Here is a 27,412-nt window from a genome sequence, read left to right as displayed (position 1 = left end):
ACACAGAAATGGTCATATTATTTATCTGCACTCTCTGCAGCTCCCTGGCCTTCTGGAGAATCCTAGCACAGTCCGCGTAATAGTGCAGCCTCACAACCACAGCACGGGGACGTTCACCGGTGTTAGGTTTGGGGGCCAAAGTTCGGTGGGCTCTGTCTACAAGCGGCTCCTTCCCAAGCTGAAATGCCTCCATCAACAGCACGGACACATCTGTAGCGGACAGGACGTTCTCCTCTGGCACACCAACAATGCGTATATTATTGCGGCGAGACCTGGACTCCAAATCCTCGCATTTATTCTCCAATTTGGCCAACTCCTTTGACATCGCATCAACTTTGGCTTGGAGGTGGACAATATCATCTGTACATGTGGAGAGAGACTGCTCCATCCCCGTAACCGTGCTCCTGAGGCCAGCGAATTCCTGCCGCATGGTAGTTATATCTGAGGAAAGGTCCGTTTTTAGTTGCTGTATGTCGGACCTGATAGACGTGAGATTCTCCGCAAACGCTGCCGTCAGTTCCTTTTTAAACAGTGATGAAATTTCTTCACGAAGTTCAGAGAGGAGTTCAGCCTTCGTGAATTTTTCCGTATCGACGAGCGGCGTGTCGGGTGACCCAGGCCGTGGCGAAGTTTTACCACGAGGCGGGGATGCAGTGTTAGCAGCAGGCCGCAAGTTCGGCTGAGAGGTGCTTGCGCTCTTATTAACCTTACGCGACATTGTAAACACAAAAGGCAAAAACAGTCTTGTCTCGGAACTATACAAAAAGAAAAAACCCGTCAAAAAGTGCCTGGAAATGCTAGATAATAACTAGACTCTGCAGGAGCTACGCTCGGTGCGACCTACGCCATAGTCACATAAACCGGAAGTCTTCAGGTTATGGTATAGTTTACAGTTCACAGTAACCTATAGTGTAGGTTATGCTACAGTTTTCGGTGTAGGTTTTATGGGGTTTATAATGATGACATGGTTATGTTATGGTGTAAACTATGGTACTATGGTATATGTTATGGCATCGTTTACTATGTAGATTTTGGCAGAGTTATGGAATCGTTTTGGCCCATAACACAGGTTACTTTGTAAGTTAACATGTAGGTTATGGTTTATGTTACTGGGGTATTTTATGGTATAGGTCAGGGGTCAGCAACCTTTAACACCCAAAGAGCCATTTGGACGCGATTTCCACGCAAAAGAAAACACTGGGAGCCGCAAATACTTTTTGACATCTAAAATGAAGATAACACTGTATAAATTGTTTTTTTTACATTTATGCTTTGTGTGAACAACTAAGGTGTGTTGCTTATGAAATCCATGAAGTGCTACAGAGAAAATTACATTTTATTTATGTAATTAACACATTTTGAACTCTTAAAGAAATATAACAAAAGGAAAGACACCCAGCTGAACTAAAATGATCCATGTAGCAAACAAAAACTGTTGAGAGCCGCCAGCCTTATATCGCCTTTGGGCTTTTGGAGCACTGACCTGACTTTTAAAAAAATAATTGGGGGGGAAAAAGCACTATGCTGCTGAAAAATGAAAAATAGATATTTGCAATATTCTGCCTAAATATGTATTTTACCTAGTTAATGTGTGTGGTGGGGCGTGGTCTGCAGAGCCGCTGCAGGGGAGGCGGACGCACCTTAGCGGCACCCGCAATCGCACCTCGCCGCCTTAACGTCTGTGCTCTCTATGCTGTTGTGTTGGTATGTGTCGGGCTGTGAGCTTTAACACCGGCTGTATGCGTACAGCAACCGTGTGTGAAAAGTGGTCAATAGAGAGATGCTGAAAAGCATGTTCATGCAAACATCGTCGGGCCTGCCGTGATATGTTTACAATGGGACTTCTGCTCCTGAACCTCTGCGCACAGCGTCTGCAAATCGGGGCTGTACGAAGTCACTTTCATCTTTACGCAGGACTGTAAACTGTCGTCTGTGAGGCGTGAGCGGTGTTTGTGTTTAACATAGTTCACGGTGGAGCTGCTGACATAATGTGGATCCGAAGATCCAGAATTGTCTTACCTGGGGTTGAAAGTCTTGATAAATGCACGGCGTTTCGGCGGGTACACCGGCTTCCGCAAGTGTGACGCTTATTTTGAGCGATCAAAAAAAATAATAGAATATAATTTTATTTTTATATTCCAATATCACAATAATCTTCCAATTTAGAACTACAAGTTAAAAAAGAACTAACTTAAATAAAATACACTTCAGCTAATTACTTAAAAAAAAAATTTTATTTTCCCAAACCACGCGGAGCCGCACTAAAAGGAGCCGCAAGTTGCCGACCCCTGGTATAGGTTATGGTATAATTTACTGTGTAGTTTACTGTGTAGGTGTAGGTGTAGGCTATGGCATGGTTATGGTGTAGGTTATGGTATATTCTACAGTTTAGGTTATGATATATGTTATGGCATAGGTTACAGTGTAGGTTGTGGCATAGTTTATGGTGTAAGGTGCAGCTTTATGGGGTTTATAGTGATGATATGGTTATGTTATGGAGTCATTTATAGTGTAAGCTATGGTATATGTTATGGCATAGTTTATGGTGCAGATTACTGTGTACGTAGGTTTTAGCATAGTTTACATTGCAGATCACTTTGTAAGTTATCATGTTGGTTATGGTCAGAGGTGGAAAGAGTACTAAAATATTTTACTCAAGTAAAAGTACTATTACTTTGCTGAAATTTTACTCAAGTACAAGTAAAATTACCTGTCTAAAAATGTACTCAAATAAAAGTAAAAAGTAGCTAATTTAAAATGTACTCAGAGTAAAAGTTACATAGTTACTTTTCTATCAGCAGGAGGACAGCCGCTTCTGAGTAGTGCAAAAAAAGACAGTGGGATATAAATCTCAAAGTAATTCTTTTTTAGTGAAAAGAAAAACTTTACAAATTAAAGTGCAGTGGCAGTTAAACTGCAAGTCTATACATGAAAATGGATAATGGTCACCAAACCAAACTGTCAGGTATCACAGTGTTTTCAATACAAAACCATATCATTCTTTCACATGAGAATGTGTTCTAAACTGTCAAATAAGAGAACAAGTACTGAACTGAACGGCAGCCGCTTTAAAAATGTTTTTTAATTTTTTTAACTTGGCCCTGCCCTACTGTACCTCTAGATTAAAGTTCCTTTGTATCCATGCTAGAGTGTTACTCTCTGAACTTCCTGTTAATTTTGAGGAGCAGTTGATTTTCAAAGTTAGTAGAGTTCATCCTTGCTCACTTTGCAGTGAACAGTAGTCCAGCACAGCTAAAGAGACGCTCGAAGGCAGCTGAGGCAGGCAGGCCAGTGTTAAGTTTGAGAGAAAGTTTTTTGACGTCCCTAATAAGACATCAATGCATTACATAGCTACCGCTGGTAAATTATACCAATATACCTCGTGGGTTTTTTTTTATTGGACAGTAACAGGCTAGTTAACGGGAGGTTGCAAGTGCTAATTAATAAGTAACAGAAGTCAGCTGTCTTTGACTAATCTAAGGTAAGAGAGCGCTCTGTTATTCTTTTGCCTGCAGTATGAACATATGTGGGTTAAGTAAGAAACTAGCTGCTTCTGTCTTTAATTTAACTATTTTTTAAAATAAATTATTATTATTAACAAACAGGAAAAACGTAGGTAAACACATTTTCTTTTTGCAATATACCAACCCAGTAAAAAAAATGTAAGTTGCGTGGACAACAACGTGCCCGATTACAGCAAGTTGCTAGTACCAACCAACGTTATCTGTGTTCTTCACAGATGTCTTAACTTAATGTGATTAATTTGAACACAGCCTTTTTGCTACCATAACGGTACGAGTTGTATTTAACTTACCTCTACATGCTTGCGCAGGTTTGATGTGGAATTTTTAAAAGCTGCTAACTCGGTCTCTCTGGGCAAACACAGCTTACACTGCATAATAAAGCTGTTGCCTTTCTTGCACTTGAAGCCGAAATGGTCCCTTAAATACGGCCAGGGGTTCACATCCGTTTCTTCGAGTTCAGGGTCAGCAGAATTCGACGGGGTTTCTTTTTTCACTGGATCCGTAACACCGATGTCAGACTCCATCTTTAACGTGACCTTAGCGCCAATTTGTTCTACTACCCATCATTCCCTGCAGTATTTCCGAAGCGCAATGTTTTTATTTTTATTTTTAACTTACTCAGTAACGGGTGTGATTGAAAACGTAGCGAACTACAATACTTTTTAAAAAATATACTTAAGTAAAAGTAAAATTACAGACTTGAAAAATGACTTTAAAAAGTACAAATACACAAAAAAACTACTCAATTACAGTAACGCAAGTAAATGTAATTTGTTACTTTCCACCTCTGGTTATGGTATATGTTACTGGGGTAGTTTATGGTATAGGTTATGGTGTAATTTACTGTGTGGGTTTCTGTGTAGGTTATTGTATACAGTATGTTATGGTGTAGTTTATGGTTTTAAGAGGTTTCAGAGGGGTTTAAAGTGACAACATACATGGTGCAGATTTAACACAGAAGAATGAATCCCCTATCATGAGTGTATAGATGGATGAATGGCATGACACACACACACACACACACACACACACACACACACACACACACACACACACACACACACACACACACACACACACACACACACACACAGAAATACCTGTACTGCTTAATGGCAGTGGTGATACTGACTGGGCACCCTGCTGCAGTCACAAGGTCAGGAAGGATCAGGACACTGCTGTGCTCTCTGGACAGATGAGCTGAGCTCAGCTAGCTTTTTCTTTTCCTTTTTTTTTCCACTATAAGCCACTTTCAGAGAAACCTGCTCTGGCCTCTTTTGCCTCTTCTGGCAAAACAGCCAACATTGATTAAGATCAAAAAAAGTTTGGTCAGGCAACTCCTGTCTGCAAAACATCAGCTGATTAATTAGGACTTTTACGCAAATCATTTAAATTGGAGCTCACTCTACTGAAAATGTAATTTGAGCGCAGGCCCCTGCAGTGAAGTGTTTGAGTGATGGTAAGCCTCTTGCTGTAGCACTGAGGAGCTCGACTCAGGAGGTTTCATGCCTTCTCTTGGGAAACGCTACTTTCAGAATCACCTGCAGCCTAAACACGAGTTTGTGCCGGAGTTGTTTTTGGAGATGGGGGTACAAATAAGCAATTACACAGCTATGCATATCCACTTCTGCATGCTTGCATCCACGCACCTCCCAGCTCCTACGCACACAGAGTTCTCTGATATGAAAAAGTCAGATGATGCATTGCTGCTAATTATCAGCCTCTGTATGAGAATCGACTGGGTTCCATAAGAAAGGGGAAAGCTCTTAGAGCACTCTGCTTCTTCATTTGTATTTTCTTGCTTTAATTGGACAACATGATTGTGTCACTTTGTTAAATGGAAATCCCACCGTTTATCCCTGCGTCTGCAGAGATGAATCAATGGCTGTTTTTATTCTAATTGCTGTCTCCGAGCCCACTGTCATCAATGTAATTATCAGTGTTTCTGCTGCCATCGCTGCTGTTTTCATCATCATTGTTATCGCTGTTATTACTGATGCTATCGGCATTATCTTTGTTATTTCCATCGCCACCAGCGCCGCTATCGGTAACATCATTTTCTTCAACATCATCATCGTCCTCATGATCATTAGCAATATTAGTCCCCGTTGTCAAACGTTCGCTATCATTGTTATTGATATTGTGATCCCTCTTGCCAACTTCGTCAGCATCTGGCTGATGAAAGGAGTTATTGGAACTTATAATGTCTGATGAGATAATGCGTTATCTGCGATTCAGAAGACAGAGACAAGTTATTGCAGCGAGTCCGATGGTCAGTTAGGGCAAGATCCTTTCTCATTATTGCAAAAAAAGAAGAACAAGAACCAGTTAGTTCTAATTTCAGTTGTCTGACCTTTTTATAGGGTTAATTATTTATTTCATTGAAGCACAGCAGCGGAATAAACTTTGTGGCAATTTAATGCAAGTCAATTAAGAAGGAAGATAGATGAAAAGTTATCCTGGGGGAAATTATTAATCTGTTATTTTTAGAGTGGGGTGGGTGATGTGTGTTTTTTTTGGTTTTTTAGCTGGGCTGGTGTTAAATGTTCTCTAAAAATGGTCACATTCCTCTGTTTGTCAGGCAGGCTAGGTGTTGTTGAGGTCAGGCTCTATGGATTTTATATTGCTTCCCTGGAATAAGTGAAATTAACTCTATGCTAGAGGGCTAGACACAATAATGAAGAGAAGGGGGAGTGAGAGCAAACACGGGGAATGAAGAAGAGGAGAAAACCTCCTGAAATTTAGGCTTCAATATTTTTGCGGCTCCTGTTTTTCTGGTCTGCTTCACATCAAATGTGGTGTGGTCTCTTTTTATTAAAGGAGCTATATGTTTTGGATTTTCTGCTTCCACACTTGACTGTATGGAAATTAGTAGAGTGGGGAAGGTCTGAAAACCTATATTTAATTTCATAAAAAGTAAACAAGGTGATTATTTTTTGTTTGAACCTCTACTCTGACTTTGAAAGAAATTGCAGCCCACCCCTAATACACCAAACACTGAGCTACACAATTTTAATAAGTACTGCTAGAAAACTGAGCATAATTACAGTGACTGAATGAGTGAATGGAAGAGCGTGCGTACTTGTGCTGTGGTGAGGTGTTCCTCATCCATCTACAAGTGCTATACTGTTGGGTTTTTTATGGACACTTTTCCATTTTCCTCTTAGATTAGTGAAACCTGCACACAGTACAATAAATGGTAAATGGCCTGCATTTGTATAGCGCTTTTCTAGTCCATAGGACCCCAAAGCGCTTTACACTACATTCAGTCATTCACCCATTCACACACACATTCACACACTGGCGATAGCAAGCTACATTGTAGCCACAGCCACCCTGGGGCACACTGACAGAGGCGAGGCTGCCGGACATAGGCGCCACCAGGCCCTCTGACCACCACCAGTAGGCAAACATGGGGTTAGTATCTTGCCCAAGGATATTTGACATGCAGCCAGGATGCAGCCTGGGATCGAACCACCGACCTTCTGATTAGTGGCTGACCTGCTCTGCCACCTGAGCTACAGCCACCCCATAACATGAGTCAGATGAGCCACATTCACGTTCCTTCATCAGATTATCACACAAGCCCTAAAAGTAGAAAAAGAGAAGCTAGTTTGAGACATTTGAGAAAATACCATTAAAATTTGTCACTTTCAGATATTGCACATCTGTTAGGGCTGTTATGGGCACCTTTGCTTTTGGTAATAACGGCAGCTAAATGTTTCCAGCACCTGTTGATCAGTTCTGTGGAAATTTATCTTATTCCTCTGTAGAGAAGAGCTTCAACTGTGGGATTTTATTGGTTTTCCTCACGTGCATTATTTGCTTCAGGCCATTCCACGATATATCTGATGGATCAGGGTCAGGAGTGAGTTGCAAATTTTGCGTGTTTTGGTTATTTTCCCACTGTCCTCCGAGGTTCAGGTCACGGGCAGACATCGGTACATGTTGCTGGTATGACTGGAGCTTAATTGCTCCATTAACAATGACTCAGATGACTCAGATGAGATAAGATCCGTCCAATATGCTTATAGGGTTGTTCAAATAAATCAATACTAAGATCCTGCAGATTACTATTGGATTAGTAATTTCCAACAGTATTAGGGTCTTCTAATATGTTGAACATCACATCATATGGACACAGGCTTCACCTTAGCAGCAGAAGTAGCTAAAGTTCACAAAACTTAACAGTTTCCTGTCAATAACACTAAACAGTTACCATAAATGTTAACCTGCCCTGCTCACAAGTTAACGTTAGCTGATGACTGCATTAGCCATCTGCTAAATCATCATTAAGGTAGTGGCTAGCTGCTAATGATAAAACGCTAATGTTAATGTGGAAGCTATAGTAAACATTAGCGGTGCCCATCTGTAACATTAATAGGCAATATTCATTTAACGGGACAAAACACAATTATCTGTGTCTAAACGGTGTCATGTTTCTCTTAAAGGTCCACAGTGAAGCTGGGGACAGTGTAACAGTAGCAGCCTATCTCACTATGTTTGATCTGCAAATATATAAAAAAAAAAATACTTACAGTAAGATCTACATGTAAGATCGACATTTTAAGATTCTTTTAGGTAGTAGTACTCGTACCGGTTACTGCTATAGATCTTACAGTTACTGTATTTCAACAACCTTGAAAACAGAGTTTGTATTTTCCCATTCTTTATTTTTAAAAAAGCCTTTTGTCTTTTTCCCCCCAGCAGTACTGAAAATGGTATTGAGTATTTTCCTGGGTATCAGTATCACGTTTGAAATTCTAGTGTCGTGACAGCCCTGCGTGCTTATGCTTTGTCCATGTAATCCTTAGCAAACTGCAGATGGGCAGCAGTGTTATTTTTGGAGAGCAGCGCTTTCTCCCTGCAGTGCTGCCATCCACACTATTGTACTCCAGCGTTCTCCTGAAGGGGGACTCATGAACATTAACATTAACCAGTGAGAGAACGGCCTTGAGTTTCTATCTGGGCTCCTTTGTGACTTCTCAGACCGTTGCATGCCTCCCTTTTTTGGTTAACCGCTGCTGTGGAGGGTAACATTGGTCACAAATTGCCTTCATTTGCAAACAGTCTGTCTCTTTAGAGATGGCTCGCTAACCTTTTCCAACCCATTATAAATATCAGTGACACTTTTTCAGATCTCCTCAGAAATCTCCAATTTTTATCCAATGATTCATTTTCTCAAAAGTGTTGTGAAGATCAGTCTTTCATAGATAAAAACGTCATGCCATTGACTGAAATTACCTGACTCCAATTTCACCTTGAGATCAGCCCCTAATGGCAAATTACAGACTACAGAAGTGCGTAAAACTATAAAAGGATTCACAAACACTCGAGCAGTGCTGCAAAGCCCTGATACGTAATCTTGAACTGTTGCTCACTCCACGCAGGCAAAGAAACCCCCTTTTCATGCCTCGTCTTTTTATTGTTTAACTTTTCCTCTGCCCATTACCACAACAGTTCCATGTACTGTTAGCGCTGAACATCTTTCAGGCTAATCAAGAAAGAACGTAGATAATCTTAATGAGCATAACAAGCCTTCATTTACAAGATTATTTTACTCAAGTTATTCATTTCTGCGCTCAGTCAAACAGTTTTATGCCCATTTGTTAATATCCCTTCAAGAGAGAATTGCGCCATCATGACAGCTAGCTCATTACGCACCGGTGCTATTACTCAGTGTATGCATGCTTGAGTCATGTTTTACTATGTTCTCCTCTCATTTCATTAGTAGGACTTGGCTTTAAATGCCCAAATTATCATAAATACTTAATTACCGTGCTATTTTGGGTTCATCTCACCTCCAGTAATGCATTTTTAATACCTGGCCCCAATACCTGTTACCTGTTACATATCCCAGTAAATCCCCCCAGATCTGCCTTCTACTTGCTATAAAACTCTTTTTCCTCATATCTCGCTTATGTAACCAAAAGCTGATGATTCCAGGAAAATATCTCATAAGCGACTTTCTAAAAGTATCTTTTCTGGAGGCCTAAGTCCCAGAGGAACCCCGGGGCAGAGGATGTTCTACACTGTCATGAATGTCATCGAGAGCCTCGGTCTGCTCCCCGCAGACTCGATTTGATGTTTCTGAACTCCTGGCCAAATATTACACGGCCTCTGCCCTACATTTCCAGTCCTATTTGGGTTGCTTTTACTTCTTAACAAAATATCACAGCTTGCGTGTTTAATGTGACTTTGTTTGAATGAAGGAGAGAGGAGGACTCTTTTCCTGCCATTTGCTTGATTGTGTGAGGAAAAGTTTTCGGATCTTTGGAAGCGCAGACCCAAAGCTGCCTTTACTAAGCCTTCTAAAGCACCATCTGGCAGCCAGGGCCCCTGTGTCACCCTACTCACCAAGATTACATTCTCCTCTGGCCCTCTATCCCTGTCCTCTCTCCTCCTCTCCTGTCCACTTTATATTCTTTTCCTCTTTCCTTTGCCAGAAAACACAAATGTAGCCGAATGAGGGTTTTTTGTGTGTGACTGCAAAGCCTGGGCTGTTGTAGCCTAGGTTTTCTAAAATGAATAATGCACTGGCAATCAGTTGAGACTTAACAGGCAGAAATAATTTGCATGTATTATTTTAGTTTCAATATAATTGTGACCCATTTGGGCTGAAAAGAATTTCTCATTTAATTTCTTCCTAATATAAAAAACACTTGCCTGCTTGAATCCAAAGATTGTTGGCAGCCCACTGTGGTACAAATCTATTAATGGTTTCACCTGTTTGAATTTATATGCATTGTTTAATTTGTGGTGTCATATTTGCAGAAAATCACAGCAACGCAGATTCTGATATCACCTCATAATGATGTCGCACATAGAAATGAGTACATGGCATCATCAGATTGTGAAGAACTAAAGCTGTTAACATCCAGCATAAATGTATGTACTTATGTGATGTGCAAAAATCTTTATTTTTTTATATTAGGAGAAGACTTTCTCATTAATATTTTAAAAAATGATCTTGAGCAGTAGTTCGCCAGGCTTTCTGGAGATCTTTCTCCAGCTGCTTTTGTTTGCTCATTTTCAGTCCAGTCCTTGTATGTAATTAAAAATTATTATAATTCAGGCACTGTTGCAAAAACAAGCACATCATTTGTTCCCAAATCTTAAGCTGACTCTATGAAAAATGCCAAAGATAACACAGTTTGGCAGGCATAAAATACTGTTTTTCATCAACAAGGTAATTCCCAGAGAGCTATTAGCTGACAACGTGGACTATGTTGGACAACTGGAAGCTAAAAAAGGTGTTAGGTCTAAAAAAATCTACAGAAAATGAACAGTATCTGAAAGTCATGTCCTTAAGAAACTGGGGGGGGGATCCATGAAAGACCTGACGCAGAACCTGTGAGATGCATCGGACCCTTCAGTTTGCCACATCCTTATCAGAAGTTGTCTGAGTGGAAGGGTGGCTGTTAAGAAGCCATTCTTAAGGAAGAGAAACAGGGAGAAAAGGCTGAGGCATGGCAAATTACACAAGAGCTGGGCTGAAAATCAGTGGCCCAGACCTGAGCATCGTTGAAGCGGTGTGGGATCATCTTGACAGAGAACCAGTCAATATCCAAAATATTGAATGGAATGTCCTTCAAAAAGTCTGGAAAACTATGCCTGAAGAGTACCTGAAACTTGAACACATCACAAGTGACGTGTTGAAGAATAAAGGTGGCCATTCCAACTACTGACTTTCATACTTGTTAGAATTACACAAACTCTATTGTTGCCTTATATACATGTGTGTTTGCACGTTTCAATACATTTCCTGGCATAAGACTTTTTCACAGTACTGTATAGTGTGTTCTTAGACATCTAACTGACCAGCAGTTAGTTATTATTATGTATTATTTAATAAATAACATTTGCTTTAGTCAACTGAATTAAAAAAGAACTGCATCTTTTGTAATTCAGTATCACTTTTATCTGGCATTTGTCATGTGAAGCAGAATCAGTCACCTTTGAAGAGAAGTGTTCAAATTTTCTTCACAATTTCTCAATGCCTCGTCGTGTCCTTAGGTGCCACATTCTCAATGAAGTTGACAGTTGACAATGAAGTTAAGTCCCACTTAAGTTTGAAGTCTCAAGCTAATTCACAACCCTAAGTGCGATTTGAGTACAAGTTGCCAACTCAAGTGCCCAGTGCTGGCTGGGAATGCACTTCATGTGGGTTTTTTTTTCTCTTTTTTCCTTTAAACATTTAAAAATATTACAATTGCTAAAAACATCTACCTTCAGTATTTAGAGCTGTGAAAGCAGGGGAATCTGGCAGGACTCAAAGGACTCTAACTTACTGATGAATCAGGTCCTGCTAAAAACTGAAGCGCCACTTTAAAAATCCTGCAGCATTACAGCGGCGCACTACAGTGGAGCCCTCACTTTTCCCTAAGCGTGTAATTTTTAATACTCAGGGGTGGTACAGTCAAAAATAACTTCCATTTTCCACATGCATTAGTTTAGACTAAACAGCACCTTCAGGTGATGGCACAAATGCATTTCCTGTCATTTTACTGGGCCCTACATTGTCAGATTGAGCACAGCCTGGCTGTCTGATGAGATCATCGAGTGATGTATTATAGTAATACCAAGCAGATGTATATGCTACAATATCATATTGTCTCAGGAGGCAAATTAATTCTCTGGCTTCACACAAAAACAGTTTGAAATGTGGAAGAAGTCTAAATCTCTCGCATCCAGTTAATGCACATTTTCAGCTGCTGCCATGAACTGCATAAGATGTGGAAAAAATCACATCTTTTAATGTGTTAGTATAAAATGCAAAGCCCATAAAGAGTAACGCCACATAAGGGAATAGAGTCGAGCCTCCTTAATTGTCTCAGTGAAACGGTAAAAGGAACGTATTGCGCGAGAAACGGCGCTTCGTGAAAATCAAGAGCAAATTTTATTATTCAGAAACACATGCTAACTATTACATGCTCTGCATTTGTGCTGTGACAGTTCAGGCATTTTGGGAGATCAATAACCAGCAATGTGTCACAGAGGATGAAAAACCTGTCACGTCTTCAAAGAGCGATTCGACAGCACTCACACACTTATTATGGCGATATTTTTGTCAGATATGTATATATATCTGACAAAAACATGTGCATGCCCACATCCAAACAGTGGTTGCTAAAACAAATAAATCTTGAAAAATGCCGTTAGACCTGGACAGATGGCACTGTGGCAATATTTTAAGGAAATGATTACAGGAGCTGTTTTTGTCTCGCCATTATCATTGTTACATTTCTGCCGCGACGTACATATATCTTATAAATATGAAACTTTCAAACGTACGAGTAATAATGTGATGCTTCAGTGGATATGACATAGCTTACTGGCTCACATATCTGCACAGAAGGCAGCAGTAATTTTGAGGAGATCAAAGCACCAACGTGATATCGGTGCCTGTGCACACATTTTTCTTATTCTGAAAATATTAACAATAAACCACTGCTCTATGTAACGCTGTGAGATGTTTTTCAGGTGGAACGGTAACAGAGCTACATATTTCGGAAACATGCCGGTGATAGAAAGCACAAAAAAAAGATTAATATTTTACTTTTCTCAGTGTTCATCTGCCAAGAGTCAATAAAATGTGTTTTGCGGTATTATCTGTGTAATACTTACACTTGAATAGGGAGGGCTGAGGTAATCTCCCAGTTGGACTACACTTCCAGATACTAAATTATTGCTGACATTTTGGCAGCAAATACAATTGAGGTCCGAGAATTCTGGCGGGCAAACTCTTTACCCTCTGGTTTGAGGCTAATGTTACATTCATTGTCAATACAGCTGGACAGAGTCGGTCTTTTGGGACGGAGGATTTGCCTCGTTCGTGGAACCATGCTGCAACCGTATGGCACGAGCTGTCCCCCCTAAACAGTGCTAGCTGTCGTCCCAGCTGATGCACATTCATGAATTCACGCAGCCTGTTACACACGCATGGGCGCATGCACGTATGGAAATGCATGCAAAGCAGCTTTATCTGAAGCCATACCCATACGTTAAGCTGACATGTGCGCGCGCATTGCATTTAATAAAACTGTAATTAGCCTGCTCAGTTATAGAAGACAGGCAGGAATGCGGAAGAAAGCAGCATGGAGGAAGAGATGGGGAGAGGGAGAGTTATAGTGAAAGAGAATGATAAATGATGGATTGAGAGCGCTCTCCCTAGACCCCGGGGTTAGCAGTGTGAGGGAGTTACAGCTGGCTAGCTCATTCCGTCCAGCCGCAGATCTCATAATAAACATCACATGGGTAGTTTGGGCTGGCGGGTGCAGATTAAGCCGGAGCTGTTAGCTCTTTAAAGACTGCTCAATGTTGCAGCCAGCCAAGAACCTATTTATAGGGCAGCTGGAAGTGTATCAAAGCAGGTAGGCAGGAAGGTGCAGGACAGAGATGGTTTTCAAGCTGATTTATGGCTCTCAATCAGTGTAATAACAATAAACTGTCAACTAACACGCCACGTTTATTTGTAATTTATGGTACTGTGCTCCTAATAAACCTCTGTTTATTTCTCCCCTGTCCATCCCTCCCCCTCGTCCCGGGCCTTCTGTTGTGTCTATCCTACGCAGAGCTTCCCAGCAGTCCGGGCGGCCAGTTCACGTTCCGTCCGCTGCCCCCACCTCCGCCGCCGCCCCACTCCTGCACTTGCGCCCGCCCGGCACCTTACACTCAAGTCAGCCTACAGAGGAAGACCATGCCAACTCGGTGCCAAGCCAGCCAGGGCGGCCAGGGGGCAGACACCAGCTCAAGCGCAGACCAGGCCCAGCTTCACAACAGCTGGGTGCTCAACAGCAACATCCCCCTAGAGACCAGGTAAGGGAATGCTTTTTTTTCTGGAGTTATTTTTAGCGCGGGCAAACACAGGGCTGCGCTCCAAAAAGCTTTCAGTCCAGACTGGATGTCATTTTGTAATGAAATTCTTCAAGTGAAAATATCTTCAAGGCAAACCGCCCTCCCTCAGCATAATGTCACTTGATTAAAGACATTTCTTTAATCTCACAAATGAGGTTCATTAGATTAAAGAAAATTCTTTCATCAGGACTGTGACTTGGCAGACTTTCACAAACTTCTTCGAAAAAAATCAGAGTGTAATGATTAAGAATGAATGCTGGACTAAAGGATTTGTTAGGATGGGCATGTTTTGCACATGTTTGGAGGAATAAGTGGAACACCACGCAGGCCTCTGGGGTATTATTAAAGGACTTCCATCAAAGTAATCATGAAGCTTATTTGGAATTGTTTTTGTTCTCCTACCACACACACCACCGCATTTACTATAAAAACAATCCAAAATGAAAGCAGAAATCCTCTTTTCAGGAACACATTGTAATTTCACTTTCAGCTTTAGTACCCCGAGAAATTGTTTTTCTGCCAAAATGCTCGGAGACAAGCCACTGGAAGTCGGTCCCATCAAACAGAATTAAGCATACGCTTACCGCATAGGTATTAATTGATCAGAGAATTATTTAGGAGATCCTCATTTGTGCGGCTGCTTTTGAGAAGGAGAACCAAGGTGGAAAAGAATATGTTTGCATGTGTAATGAGCGGCTGGGCGCGGGATTCTGGTATATTATGCGCGAGGATGAGATTGGCAGGCTGCCACACCAGAAGAAGGGATTTTAATAAGTTATGCATTAGGCCATAATTAGATCTTATCTCATTTAAAGGGAAGGAAGAATAAAATTAGATTCAGTGACAATTTAAATTAATCATTGGCTCATTGACATGAGTATCAATGTAAAGGCTTGTCAGGAGCGCATTGTAATTACATTACTTATCAGTGAGCGTGTGAGCGCGCGTTAAATGAAAACTCACCACAAACAAAAAAATTCGGATCGTTCAAACAATATTTGATGAGCTCAAAGAACTGTTCTCCCAAAGTGAGATGTGATTATAAAAACACAATTTCCACAGTGACTCACTATATTGGATGGTGACTTTTTTTTCTTTCTTTTTTTGTAAGAATACATTTTGCGCGTTTGGGACTTTCTAGTCAAATATGTTTTATTTGATAGTGCGCTATTAGTTCTGAACCATAAAATGTAATCATATTCATAGTCAATAGAATAGCGTCCCTGCGTAACATAATTCAGATAATATTGGCTCTTTTCTATCTAGTTTTTGAAGAGAGAGCCCACAAAAAAAGATCCAACTCTTCACTGCTTAACTGTTTTGAGTTTGGATTTAATATTCAAGCTCTCCTCTCTCCTCTCTCACATTCTCAGATACACTGCTAATCTAATGATTTCATATTTCTGCTTTTACCCTGGCAGCGCTATCGGCTCGATCTCCAGATTAAAGATTAATCAAGTATTTACAAACTTGACATGGGGGCTTATGCTGACAGAATTCTAAGTGATGCTGTGACCTTAATAAAAATGGCAAAACATGGATAACAAGTCAAGTGAGCTTCCATTTTCCTCGACTTGCGCACTTGATGAATCAGTATTCAAATGTATTGACATTGCGTCAGCTGAGATTAAGATTGTTTGAAGTGTGCATAGATTTTCCTTTTCAGCTGCACATCCGTTATGTTTCTGGAGAGGCCAGCTTGTGTAAGTGGAGGCTTGCGGATATGGATATTCAATCTATCTGACTGGCTCTCGCTGTGGGTGTGTTAAGGGGTACAAATGTTGGGACTGTAATAAATTGACTTGTGCCCTGCCTTCTCTCCTTCCTCTTATTGATAGGACGTGAGTGTACGTAAGTCACACACTGTGGGTGTGCACCAACACTGTGAATACAGCTTCTGCATCGCACACCGCACATTGCCATGCACCTGTGAAAAAAGTCCTCCACCTACACAGGCAGACACACAGACAAAGACACACACTTATCCAGGTAGAGACAGCCCCTGGGCCTAGACTCCGACCTCCTGGAGAGCGGGAACTCTCATTTTCTTCCTGTCTCGGGGGAAATCTGTCCTCTGATATGAATTCAGAGCTTCCTGGGCGTCGCCCCTAGATATTGTCTGAGAAGATCAAAGGCGGAGGAGCCAGGAAGAACAGTGAAGCATTTTAAAAGCACCGAACAAGAAGAATAGAGTTCCACTTGCGTTGACAAATGCAATTTCTTCAGCTGGATTCTGATCCCTTTCGCTCTAATCCACCTTCGGCAGAGCAATAAAAGTGCCGCGGTCTTCTCGACCCGTGCGTTGGCCTCGAAAGTGTGAAAATGCTGTATTTGACATCTTTTTTGTGCGTGTTTGTCTTGCGCGCCATTCTTCGAGTCGAGCTATGTGTCTCTCTCTATTTGTGTGGCTGTGTGTTTCTCGGGTTTATCTCTGGCCTTTCAGAGTTGAACTGCCATTGACCCGTAGGTGTGTAGCTGCTCTGTGCGCAGTCTCCTGTGTCCTCAATCTAGCTCACAGTCTTCAGCAGATGCTGGATGAGAAAGGAAAGGAGGCAGACAGTGAAGGATGGATGTCATCTGTCAGGCACTGGGCCACAATGGAGACACACAGAGAGAGAAACACAAAACAGGCATGGGTTTAAGATGACTGAGGCAATGCTTCCTCACATGCAGCACAAAAACCATAAATAACACAAGTTTACTGACAATATAAATATAAAAACAATATATAAATAAAATGTGTTGACATGTGTTCGTGTGACACGTGTTTCGTATTTAATAGTTATCCCACTGTTTTTCCCATGTTGGTGAGGATTAACTTTGCAACTGACCAATCACTTGTTGTGATGTCATAGCTTTGCAGTGTGGAGAAAAAAACATCTTCTGGAATATGGTAGGCATTTCAAGTATTTTCTTTATGTAGTTATACAATGTAATAAATATGTTATCAAGTTGGGTTTACAAATTTGGCTTTCTCTTAATAGTTGAGCCATATTCCTGGCTAATTCTATTACTTAGCTAATTAGCTACAAATTTAGCATTAGTCATATTCTTTGCTAATGCTAACGGCTCAGTTAGCATTAGCAAAGATTATGGCTAAACTATTAAGACACAGCACACATTTTCCATAAAATTGGATGTTTGGACTGAACATTATTAGTTATTTACAGACTATTTTGGTATGTATATGTAATATACATACACAAATATATGTATATGTAATAAGCAAATTTCCCACATGTGGGACTAATAAAGGTTATCTGTTATTTTATCTTATATGATAGATACCTGAGGGTTGTAAATATACTCATCTAAAGCAGTAGAATATCATATTAGTTAATTGCATATAATAAAATGTACATCAGAAGCAATGATCCAAGGAGTAATACATGGAATTAGGCAATAAATCAATAACAGGAGAATACAAACATTAATTGAACTTGGAAAAAAAAAGCAATCTAAGGCCAATGTAAGTCCTAGAGAAAAATCCATTAAAAATCTTGCACTGGGGCTCCACTTGTCCTTTTTCTTGACTGCTTTGATGCTGCAACAGCTGTGGCCACAGACTTGACGTTTGGCCGATCGTATGTCCTCCCATCTGCCGCTTTGTTATGAACACAATATCTATTGGAGGTACTCACAAGAATGTTTTTGAGTCTGGTACAAATGCTCACCAAGTTCTCAAGGCTGAACTGACTGTGTTTTGAGAGATCGAAAGTCAAGGTCACCATCAACTCACATCCAGCGTGTCCTCTTGAATGCGAACACCTGGAAGACATATGTTGTTCTCCTGTTTTACTTTTCAATAAAGCTTATAGTTCTCAGTTGAAATTCAAAGTCCTTCATGGAGAAGTCCACTGTCGCCCCAGTTTTCTTGTTTTTAAGTAAAATGCGCCTGCAGGGCAGGATAACAGTTAAATGGATAAAGGAGATGGATGTAGTTTAGCCATGTGTGAGGACAGCGTTAGAGTCTGGAGTCCAGCGATGTTGTCAGTCTGTTGTCTGGCACCACTTTAATGGCCTGTCTTGTGAGGTCCCTTTAGAGACTGGTGTCCTGCCGGCAGCCTGTGACCTCGCACCTTTTACTGCATGGACAGAATAACACTCTGGCGAACTGCACATATCCCCCAACATATCGCACCAACAGCCAATATTAACCCCTGGAGAGCACACAGTAATCTGGAGCAATAATGCTGTCTGTGAATTGCAGGAGCTCAGAGATATTTTCTTGTTGTTTTCTTTGTTTGCTTGGAAAAACACACACACACACACACACACACACACACACACACACACACACACACACACACACACACACACACACACACACACACACACACACAGTGCAGAGAATAAGACAATGACTCATAGCTGTTTTCTCTTTCTGATGCTGTCTCATAGCCATCCTTTGTTTCCCACCACCAGCAGTCTTTATTCATTTTTTTGATGGGATCCGGTACGGCCAGATCAAGCTGGAATCGCTTATAATTGCTTTACCCAGATCTACTTTTCCACGTTGCATAATTTCCATTCCCTGCTTCTCATCTGACACCATCCAACCTTCGCCCCCCATTATCCAAACACAATATAGATAAAATGCTACTTAGATTAATTGCCCCGCAGCTTAGTTTCCTATCATCAGTGGCAATCTAACACACTCTTTTTCATAATGAGAATAAACCTCATCGTCGTTTAACGAATACAGCCGTATAACTTAAGTAGTCGCTTTGATGAGTCAAAAAAGGAATAGGTAAGTCATTGATCCTTGGCTGCCAGGGCTGTTTCATTCTCTTTCATATCAGTGCTGCTCTGCATTACAGTAGTGGCTCATAACGTTGCACCAGAGAGAGATACTTGGTCATATATGCCCTTTTTCAGCCTGTCAGCCTATACTTTATCTATAATGTGCTACAAGTGTATTACATAGCTGTTTCTTGCATGCAGTACATTCCAATACTGTCCGTTGTCTGATTGTTATAATGCAGTAACTGTGAATAATGTATGTGGTATACATTTGCCACAAAAATTGCCTGCTTTCCAGAACACATTATAAATTACAAGTAGAATCCTAGCGCTTAGGGACTTCCTCAGACTACTCTTCTTCCTTGGATTTGGTTCCTGTATTAATTTTTGATGATGCTTTTCTTGGAAGTTTAACAGATTGCTTAGATTACAGGCACACAAATGGAGACAAACACGTAAGATATTAACAGTTTAGCTGAATTTCTTTTGCACAGCACTAAGTGCTTATTCTGGACAGGTTCAAAAAAGGACTGGGCAAAGTGGAACAGTCTGTCCTCTCTGTGATATGTGAAACCTGAGTCTGTATTCATCATTCAAAAAATAGTGGGAGATAGGGTCTCTTCTAAAGTCCCCCACCTTGGGGGCTCTTTAAATGAGCTTCAGTCAGGCGTGCATCAGCGTGAGACTGAAATCCACCGAGTACAGATTTGCATGAATAGAATCAGAATATGATACTAGATACCTGAGAAAAATGATGTCTGCACTGTGCTAATTGGTGAACATTATGCATTATGCACTCCACACTGTATATAAATGCCACTTGTTTTGCACATATTCAACTCTGTATATTTTATATATTTTATTATTATTATTATTATTATTATTATTTTATTTTATTTTTTTTACTATTTAATTTGTAAAAATGTGTACACACACACACACACACACACACACACACACACACACACACACACACACACACACACACACACGTAGGAAAATATTTAGTATACACATCCAGAAATGCATACACTATTATATATTGTACATATATTTATTAGTTTCAGGTTGGCCATTCTTGTATTTTGCTCGTTTGTGTTGTTGTGTTTGCACTTCTCTATTGCTTGTGGGGCTCGCACACAAGAATTTCACTCGCATGTGCTGTGCCAGTGTGCCTGCACATGTGATGTGACAATAAAAGTGATTTGATTTGATTTGATTTGATTTGAAGCGTTGAAGCACTGTCCTAGATAGGCCTGCATGGTTACTGTGATTGTTTCCAGCTGTGTACTGTAATCTGCTTTAGAAAAGCACCAACAGCGGTCCCAGAGGTAGGAGTTACTTTGCAGAGCGCCGAATGCAGAACAGCTCCTCGCTTGTAAGATTAGGGCAGCAATTAATACAGCGCTTGCTTAACCTGTCGCCTTGAAGAGCAACGGTCCAGTCATAGCTTAACCGTAGCTCTGCTTAGCAGAACTTTCAAGCTTTCTCCACTTGAATAGGTGATGTGTGAGGTACTGTAATTGGGGTGAAAAATACAGTATTTAAAAGCTACATGTTATAATAGTTTCATTCAGAATGTGTCTTAAAGTTTCAACTGAGAAAAGTCCAGATTTTCTTTTCTTTTACTATCAGTATGCTGTAGATCTCTGGTTTTAGCCCCATTAAAAAACAGGCTGTTTGAGTTTCTGTAGCTTTAAATGCACTACACTCTTCATTCAATGGCAGAGAGGAGCAGCATATAGGTGGCCACATGACAGATCAGCAAGTCTTGTTTCAAATTATACAAGATCAGGATTTTAACAGGGGACTGGCAACGGTTTGGAAGTGACTGCTGGGTAACATCTAGGCTTCTTCCCTCATCTGATAACTGAAAAAAGCCTTACTGGAAAGTTAGCTTTATTAATAGATTATATTTGAAATCAGACGGTGGGAGAAATGCAAAGAGATGGATGGTCTGAAAGGAGCCTGTAGCTACCACAAAAAGATAATTGTACAGTTTTCAGATTGGTATTACATGGTAATGTCAGCCATATTAGACACAACATGTAAATGGTAAATGGCCTGTATTTGTTTAGCGCTTTACTTAGTCCCTAAGGACCCCAAAGCGCTTTACACTACATTCAGTCATTCACACATTCACACACAGGTGATTGCAAGCTACATTGTAGCCACAGCTGCCCTGGGGCGCACTGACAGAGGCGAGCACTAAACATGTATGTTTGTTTCATGTTGTTGGATGTTGTCATTGTAAATAAGAAATGATGATCCTTTAGTTCTGTATGTATGAATCCATCCAGGCTTCTTAATCTGGCTCAGCTATTTGCGATAAAATAAATGGTCATTTGGTTTCACTAGTTTAGGCATTTTGTGTCATTTTCAGTAATTATCAAATTGTTGTACTTCATCAAATGCAAAAAAAACAAAATCCTCTAATAAAAAAGAACCCAAAAACCAAACTTGTCAAAAAACCTTTTTTTTAACAAGTAAAAATTCTGGTTTTGAACCAACTACCAGAGCCAATGTTAGCTTAATTAGCTGGCTACAGTTGATTAAAATGAGTAATAGCTATCAGGTCAACTGCCATAATTAGCAGTTCCTGGCGAAAAATGAAAAGCATGATTTGTTTGCTTCTGGCTGGGGCCTAAAAGCCATTTTTTCCATGAACAAAAAAAAAATAGAATTTAGAGTAGTAATGTCCCGGTGTTATAACTGAAAATTGCACATGAGACCGCGAGAAAGCATAGCAACAGTAACTGAGGAAGGTAACGGTAAACTGCATTTTGCAATAACACCTTTTATGTATGTTTCTCCTGCAGACACTTCCTGTTCAAGCAGGGGTCTGGTTCGTCAGCTCTGCTGTCAGGGGCGGGACAGGGATACCCCCTGACCTCTGGGACCGTGTACTCCCCTCCACCTCGGCCTCTGCCGCGCAGCAGCGTGACCAGACCACTGTTTACCTTCAACAAGCCTCACCGCTGCTGCAACTGGAAGTGCACAGCCTTGTCTGCGTCACTCCTCACTCTCACCCTGGCCCTGCTGCTCACTTACGTCATCGGTGAGTTGCCGTCACGCACCCAGCCCGTGTCATGAATGAGAAGCACGAAGAGTTCTGAGTTTAGTGGAAAATTTACATTTTCAAAAGGGATTGTTAGAGGAGTTGGAAAATTGTGGGACTTGCCAAGAGAGTGCCTAATTAAATCATAAAAGGAAGCAATAAAAATACAGAAACAAACTGTAGCCTTCTAACAGGGAACCTTACGCATGCACAATGTTTCTGTATTCAAAGGGTAATATAAATATAGGAACTTAAATAAAAGGAAAGAAAAAAAGAAAGGGCGATCGATATGGGATCAAAGCAGGCCTGCTGAAATTTTTGCTCTTACTTTGAAGCAGTATTGCATTGTCTTCACTCCGAAGGATATTCTAAATTGTAAATTAGCTGTTCTGGACCAAAGCTCACAAAACTAATATTTGAGGAATCCACACATGCAGTGACTTATTTGATGTTTTTCACACAGTCTCTCTCCCACACTCACACATACACACAGCTACACAAAGTTGCACAATCTTATTAAACTTCTCCCTTGGTGATTTTATTATATTAATCAATCCAGGTTTGTCTAAGCTTAGCACCTAATTGCCTGCACCTTTTCTTCTTTTTTTTTTTTTTTACTGTTTACATATTTGTCGATTGTTTTTCCCCTTTAATGATTAATTAATTTGATTTTTCATTCGCTAAAAGCAAAGACTTCCTATTTAACCCCCACATTTTATTTCGGATTAATCACAACTTTGTAAATGTCATTACTGCACTTTGTTTTGGTTATTTTTCATCCCTTTTGTTTTGTATCGTTTTCACTATTAAACCAAGATAACCTAAAATTAATAAGCTCAACACTGGCTGCTGAACTATTGCCTGCATTTTAGTACGCTGCACAAAGTACTAGTTCACAGATTTAACATATAAACTGTGCCTATATGTCCCCTCAAGACCATTAAGGTCTGCTCCTCAATCACTCCTGATGCAATGACTGTTGAACTGTTTTTGGCAAAGCATTAATTTTCACATGTAGTGAGAGTAGAGTCACATTATTTCCTTTGTAACAACAGAAGACTTGATGAAACGCAATCAGCCATGTTTTTTGGGCGCTAAACAATAATACAATTTATGTAATTTAACTAATTTAAGATGAGACTAAAATATAAAATTTAATGCAAGAAGACAAAATGTAAGAACATTTTTTGGGAATCTGTTTATTCGGTTTTAGTTTTAGTGTAAAAGTGCAACTTTTTGGTTTTAAATGTGCTACAAAAATAACATTTACTTACTTACACATGAAATATTAAATACGGTGTGCTATTATAGATTAAACTAGACAACAGCAAGAGTTAAGCTATAAGTAGCAATAAGCAACAACCTATTTGAAATAACTATTAATATAAAAGTTCTTACATTTTGTCTTCTTGCATTAAATTTTATATTTTAGTCTCATCTTAAATTAGTTAAATTACATAAATTGTATTATTGTTTAGCGCCCAAAAACATGGCTGATTGCGTTTCATCAAGTCTTCTGTTAGTTACAAAGGAAATAATGTGACTCTACTCTGCACTACCATGTGAAAATTAATGTTTGCCAAATAAAAGTTCAACAGTAATTGCATCTGTGTGACGCTAAATGGAAATACGGGATCAGACTCAGTTCTGGAGAGGAATAAAAGTTGGAGAATTTAATAAATCAATAATCAACTTAGATGGGAAGGTGTAAAAATAGTGAAGTTAATAATTGAATTGTATTGTCACCGCAGGGCATTTATTGGTCATACCTTTAATTGTAACGGAGTGCTGTTAAACTGCAGTTTTGTTAATTTTCCTTGTGCAAAGGATTTAAATGTTCTCATGAAAGCAGATCAAGTTCAGTTTTTATGACTGAAGCTATCTTTGCAGTAATTAGAGTCTTAAAAACTGGAAAGTTGTTGAGTAGGTCTGTGGTCTGGAAGATCATTAGCAGAGTTTGTCAAAGTCAAACACCAAATTTAATCATCGATCCCCTCCAATTGCTTCATCTCCCTGCTTAGCCTCAACCTTGGCCGGGCCCTCGACCGCAGCACATCGGCTCCCCTCCGCTGCCCCAAGTGCAGATATCCCAACCCTCCACCCAGCTAGTTCATTTCCCTCCTGTGGTGGTGCTCAAGGTCACGCTGGAGCAGGGCGGGGGGTTTGCATTAATCACACACACACACACACACACACACACACACACACACACACACACACACACACACACACACACACACACACACACACACATCACAGACAGACATCACACATACACAAGCGAATCCACGCAGATTAATCCCCAGGCTGAACCATGCTATTCCATTAATGTCCCAGCCCCGGTAATTAGTGCATTAGTGAGGAGTGTGAGTGATGACTCGGAGACGACATCACCTTTTAATTGGTGTCATGCTCCACTCCTGTTTGGCAGTGATTGATCTCCGTGTTGACGTCACCATGGCAACCGCACCAAGACGTATGGGATGTAAGCACAGATGATATGTTAGCCTGTAAATCAAAGGCATTCAAATTGCAAGATTAACGTGGTCATGGACTTAATGTCTTTGTCTAGGGGGAGAGGTTGAGACACAGGCCACAGGATGATTAGGTTCTCTCATTACATAATGATTCAGTAATTTTAATGAATTAATTAACAGCCACTGACAGGAAGAGGGGAAGAAAAAAAATGTCCCAGTGCACTTTCTCATCTTCATCGAAATACTCGCCGTGCTGACTTTTGCCCGTTTATTGATTTCAAATCGCTTCTTCTCATTATCATAATATAATCCAGAATGAAATGAGTTCACTCTGCTTTGAAAATGAGGTCATGTTTGTCTTTAGTTTAGCTTTTCACAATATGATCAGTGCCTGCCGTATCCAGTATCCAGTTGTCAGACTTATGTTATATCTATTTATTAGTTTTACATGTTGAACATGTTTCTCAGCTAAATTATTTTTACCTTTTTCACTCACTAAATGCAGAAACTATCTCTGACAGCCAACAGAAACAATGTGGATAACTGATGAGTCATTTAGGTGAATTGAAGTCAAGCGAGATGTCAAACATACTGACAGTCTTTGCTTTTCTTCCGGTTTTATGTAGGTTGACTTGAAAAACTAACATTTACTTATTTTGCTTTATTTTTCCAATTCATTCATTTACTTGTTTTGGCTCTTCAAACCTTTTGCGGATTAATAAGAAGGTAGATTCATGGATGCCCCACATAGTTTTTCTTTTCCTTATCCTGCAGTAGGTAAAATGTTGTGTGTATATCTTCTGCAGTTTTATTCCGCAGACACTGCTGATTATTTGCAGGATATGAACATGACATATTCCTTTACAGGCATGCCAAGCTGGAGCCTAACATTTCAGAGCGTTGGAGAGGGTTCCTCCCCTCGGTGGAAATCGTTTTAACGCAGCTGTCAGTTTTGGCTCAATCTTCGTCTTTTTTTCATGACTCTCGGCCAAACCTTACACTGCTTTCCACAGTGCTTCGACGTGTAACTAAGCTTGTAACTGATCCCGCGTGCTCTGTGAGGACGCGGAGTGGACGAGCGGTTTAACGGTCAGCGCCGTCCTGCCAGCGGTTTCTTAACAGCTGGGAAGCCGTTCCTAACACCCTTCGAAAACCATCGTCTTTATTGTCTAAAGCTCTGTGTGTAAGTTATGTGACTTTGTTTATTAATTTGAAGCAAAGTAACCCACCAAATAATGAAGCAATAATATTGTATTTCAAATTAAGAATTCCAATTAGCACAACAATAGGACGATGCATGATTGCGGAGATAATGCTGTGCCTAAGTGATTGCGGTGTGTGCCCCCTGTTGTGATTAGCTAAGGCAGCCATCCTCTCTTCCTTTACTGCCCTCTCTCCTCTCCTCCCATACCCCCTGGTGTTGCAGGGGCTGCGAATAGCTTTGTTAATTTGTTTATCCCCCAACGCACCCCTCCCTCCCCAAGTCATAGCTTGTTATTAAGCACAACACGGCCATCAGATATGAGAGGCAGGCATTATGATAGTGAAAGGGGCATTTAAGGAGAGATAGAGGACAGATTAAGATTGCATCTGTAATCTTGAAGAATATTGCTACTGACAACACTACCCGTAACTCATTTTTCTATTTTGAGCCTCATTTAAGCCTGTGTTAAAAAAGAAGAAGAAGAAGGAAAAAAAACTACCTACCATTGCTTTATCATGCTGTCAGAAAAAGCTAATTAGAGTATTTTCTGCATTAATGAATGTCTTGCTGTTTTAAATGGTTACAATCCTCAGTTGCTCAATCAAATATGAGAGAGGGTGGGATGTTTCACTTGTGAATGATAATCATCTCTATGGCAACAGGGAGAAGCTTCTGATTCAGGTGAAATGAGCAAGTCAGCAGCACCCTGCAATCAAATAATCACCTTCAAATCACATTTGGTCCCACAGACACACACACAGACACACGCATGCATGCACAAAGACACAGCGTGCACTTTCAGCTATGATCGTCTTTGTGGTTCTGCTGTGCAGTGTGTGTCGCTTTGGGGCTTTTGGTTCCATAAAGAGCCAAATGACTTGTTAGTGGCTTTAAGTTTATTACATTTATGTCTTTTTTTCCTTTGCGCAAATCTACTTTCACAGTTTGATGGCAAATCCGAGCATCTGCCCTTAAACGTTGCATATTAATCAGAGAGGTCAAACACAGTGCAGTTTCCAACTGTGCTTAAAAGAAAAAACACGTGTTTATTAGAGCTAATGGTTATTTCCATTAAGATAAAGCCACAGATTATTGTCTTAATTTGATTTTCCAGAGCCTAAGGTAATGCCTTCCAGTGAATGGCTTCTTCCAAATCTCCAAATATATTCTGCTCACAGGAATAAAAGGCAAAGTAGCACACCAGTCTCGGAGGCTGGAACAAGCAAATGTTTGGCAGCTGTGCTTGAAAACTTCTCATGATTAATCAGTTCTCCGTTGTCAGCTCCAATGTTTATGTACACGGTGCTGAAATTGTTTTTCACTTCAGTTAAAGTTGACAACAAAATGAACTGATAACGTTTTTTTTTTTATTTGTAAAGATTAATGAAATTCATGTTTTGGTTTCGTATTCCTAAATGTGATAAATTGGTGATTTAAATCATTTTTCTGTTGCACAAAACAAGCAATTTCACACTCTAGACACTCTGATAAATCAATTGCTATCAGAAAATCAACAGATACATTTATAATTTTTTTTTAAAAAGTATCT

The 27,412-nt window shown here is 40.3% G+C and overlaps 1 protein-coding gene across 1 annotated transcript in view; it reads left to right on the top strand.

Moving 5' to 3' along the window:
- The window catches only part of tenm1 (teneurin transmembrane protein 1), a 198,384-nt gene that overhangs the window by 56,215 nt on the left and 114,757 nt on the right, over nucleotides 1-27,412 (top strand). Inside the window, exons 4-5 of the mRNA XM_080900924.1 lie at nucleotides 14,099-14,342; nucleotides 21,944-22,182. Of these exons, the coding sequence (XP_080757050.1) occupies nucleotides 14,099-14,342; nucleotides 21,944-22,182 (483 nt within the window). The remainder of the gene's footprint in view (nucleotides 1-14,098; nucleotides 14,343-21,943; nucleotides 22,183-27,412) is intronic.

Source organism: Rhamphochromis sp. 'chilingali' (genome assembly GCF_963969265.1).
Source record: "Rhamphochromis sp. 'chilingali' genome assembly, chromosome: 13".
In the NCBI taxonomy this organism is placed as follows: domain Eukaryota; kingdom Metazoa; phylum Chordata; class Actinopteri; order Cichliformes; family Cichlidae; genus Rhamphochromis; species Rhamphochromis sp. 'chilingali'.
Note: the sequence above shows the minus strand (reverse complement) of the source record. Positions and strands in the feature narration are given on the sequence as shown.